Source organism: Actinia tenebrosa, unplaced genomic scaffold (assembly GCF_029948245.1).
Source record: "Actinia tenebrosa isolate PJP-AT-01 unplaced genomic scaffold, QUT_ActTen_1.0 PGA_scaffold6__47_contigs__length_16458017, whole genome shotgun sequence".
Lineage (NCBI taxonomy): Eukaryota > Metazoa > Cnidaria > Anthozoa > Actiniaria > Actiniidae > Actinia > Actinia tenebrosa.
The window spans coordinates 9,205,675-9,208,094 of NW_028292583.1; the positions used below are offsets into that span (position 1 = coordinate 9,205,675).

Here is a 2,420-nt window from a genome sequence, read left to right on the forward strand (position 1 = left end):
CCTCTACATAAAAAATAAACAAAGAGTGCACCTCCATTACATTTAGAAAAAAGCTTATTATTGTTCGAGTTGCTATAAACTACACTTACGTTTCTTTCATTCTCCGGAGTATTCTTCTTCTTGCTGCTTCTCTTGTGGGGCATCCAGTTTTTCCTACAGATGTGTAGTAAGCTTCGTCAATTGGTCCAAGTTTGTTTGCCATAAGCTGAACATACCGTAACACTCTGGAAGGCAGCTGTCCAACGTTATGTATAACTTCTTTTACTATGGCAAGTTCCAACATTTTGCTTGAATTTGGTGCCGTTTCTTTAGCACTTCTCGTACTGGATTCTTTTCTCTTGTTTCTTGCTTCAGATGAGCTACTCCTTTTCAGTTTCATTTCGTCATATTCCTTTGGATTGGTAATAACGGGCGTCCCTTTTAGTGCCGCCTCTAAAAATATGTTTCTTTCGCCTTCCATTTTTCTAAAGCCAATGTTCTAGTTGCATTGGGACATGATAAGCAACCTGTATTTATACTCATATTGTGAACGCATATTTTTATGACTCATACCAAGGTGACAACTAAATAATTTCTCAGAGGATCAACAATCATACGATGCAATTTGGTCCATTCTTCTTCGACGTCTACTTTATTCAGCGGCAATAGTCTAATCACTAGTTCTAATCAGGAACACAAACAAATGCTGAAATATTTGTCAGCTTTACTAAAAAATCCCATTAAAGTTGACGAAAAGATAAATTGTGTGAATTGTTGTTGTCACATGTTTTTCAGGACAAATGGGCCAATACCTCTTTTGTATTCTTGGTACATCTTTTTGTTAATCCCCGATAGACTATAAACCTTCGTTCATAATATTTACAGGACATAACCTTTGAAGGTCTGCCATGACTCCTCCCGTTTTTCCGTCCTTTTTCAGTAATACTGTCTTTATAGTTCTTGGCCTTTTGAAAATTCTGAAATGGAACAACAACAACTTTCCACCTTTTCCAATGAATTTCATGAGTCAAGTAATCTTCTTGCTCACGTGTCTTGGATTCATACAGTCTTGGTAACGTCCTTGATCGCCTCGGTCTTTCTGGACTTCCAGAGCCTAATGGAGGTCATGATTACTACAGCAAACTTGCTTTGGCTCCCATAAAATTCTGGTACCTTACTGGTGGGACAGTGGAAACATTTGAAGAACTTTTTGTCGAAATGAGATGGCCAATCATTTTATATGACCGCGCAAACCGTGGCAGGATTCGAGTTCAACGATTAAACATCAAAAACAGACTACTCCTTGTACTGATATGGTTACGACGATATCCAAGGTTGCAGACCCTTGGAGCGAAGTTCAGAGTTGACCTTACTTATACCAATAAAACAATACATAATGTCGTTCCTCTTTTACTTGACCACTACACAAACGAAGTTCGATGGCCCACAATAGCAGAATGGAATTCATGGGTGGGATACTGGGAGAAGTATCCTTCCTGTGTTGGCATCATCGATGCAACAATTCATGAAATATGGAGGCCGTCCTTAAGACAGGCAAGTTTTTACCGCGGTGACAAGAAGAGGCATTTCATGTCAAGCCACATAATCATAACGCCAGATGGATTGATTGTTCACTGTTCAGCAGCGTAAGCATTTTAATTTTATACTTTTTATTTTTGTGTTCGTGATAAGGATGTCGGTTTATTTGACATGAGAAAAAAGATTTAAATATGTTATGTTATGAATCTATTGAGTAATTTATAATGGTGTTATCGCCCAAAAATTAGCATCATCATCATTGTCATCAAATTTCTTTTCCTAGATTTCCTGGACACCTTAATGACATTAACGGATTTAATATGATGCCCGATATTGGCTGGCGATGCAATCTCAATTTACCAGCAGGTTGTTATATTATCGCCGATAAAGGTTACCCTCCCCATCCAGTACTACTCAGACCACTAAGCAGAACACGAGTTCGAAGGGACCCAAGACTAAAAAGAATTAACAAAGAACTTACGACTTGTCGGGTTAAGGTTGAACACACCATCGGTTTTTTTAAAACCTACCGCTGTATCTCCAGTCGTTGGAGGCATCCTCGATCTTTTCTTCCTGTGGTCATTCACTGTTGTGCATGTTTAAGCAATAGAAGAATGCGCTTTTTGCTTAATTTATAAAGAATGTCTAATTGTACACTAGTTGTAAACTGGTATAGCGAAATAAAATGTTTTGTCTGGTTTTGTTCAATTATCACTTCGTCCCTAAAAACTTGACCGCAACCATACCGGAATTCACATTTATAACGCACTTTATCTAACAATGGCTATTGTTCTGATATCTCATTACTTCCAAAATCGTTTTTCAAAGTGGTACCGCAAAGTACATAAGACATTTGTCCTAAAAATAAAAGGTCTATTGGGCACTCTTAGTCCCAACGGGAT

General features: G+C 38.1%; 1 protein-coding gene across 1 annotated transcript; it reads left to right on the top strand.

Annotated features, from left to right (window-relative positions):
* Positions 1 to 1,014: 1,014 nt before the first annotated feature.
* On the top strand, positions 1,015 to 2,215 carry LOC148905994 (uncharacterized). Its single transcript, XM_089039221.1, has 2 exons — positions 1,015 to 1,625; positions 1,802 to 2,215. Exons 1-2 carry the CDS (start codon positions 1,198 to 1,200, stop codon positions 2,154 to 2,156), a joined length of 783 nt encoding a protein of 260 aa, XP_088895347.1. The 5' UTR covers positions 1,015 to 1,197; the 3' UTR covers positions 2,157 to 2,215.
* Positions 2,216 to 2,420: the final 205 nt, after the last annotated feature.

Coding starts and splice junctions, on each gene's coding strand:
- LOC148905994 (XM_089039221.1), top strand. CDS start 1,198: ATGAGATGGCCAATCATTTTATATGACCGCGCAAACCGTGGCAGGATT. Junction 1,626..1,801: donor ATTGTTCACTGTTCAGCAGC/GTAAGCATTTTA, acceptor TTCTTTTCCTAG/ATTTCCTGGACACCTTAATG.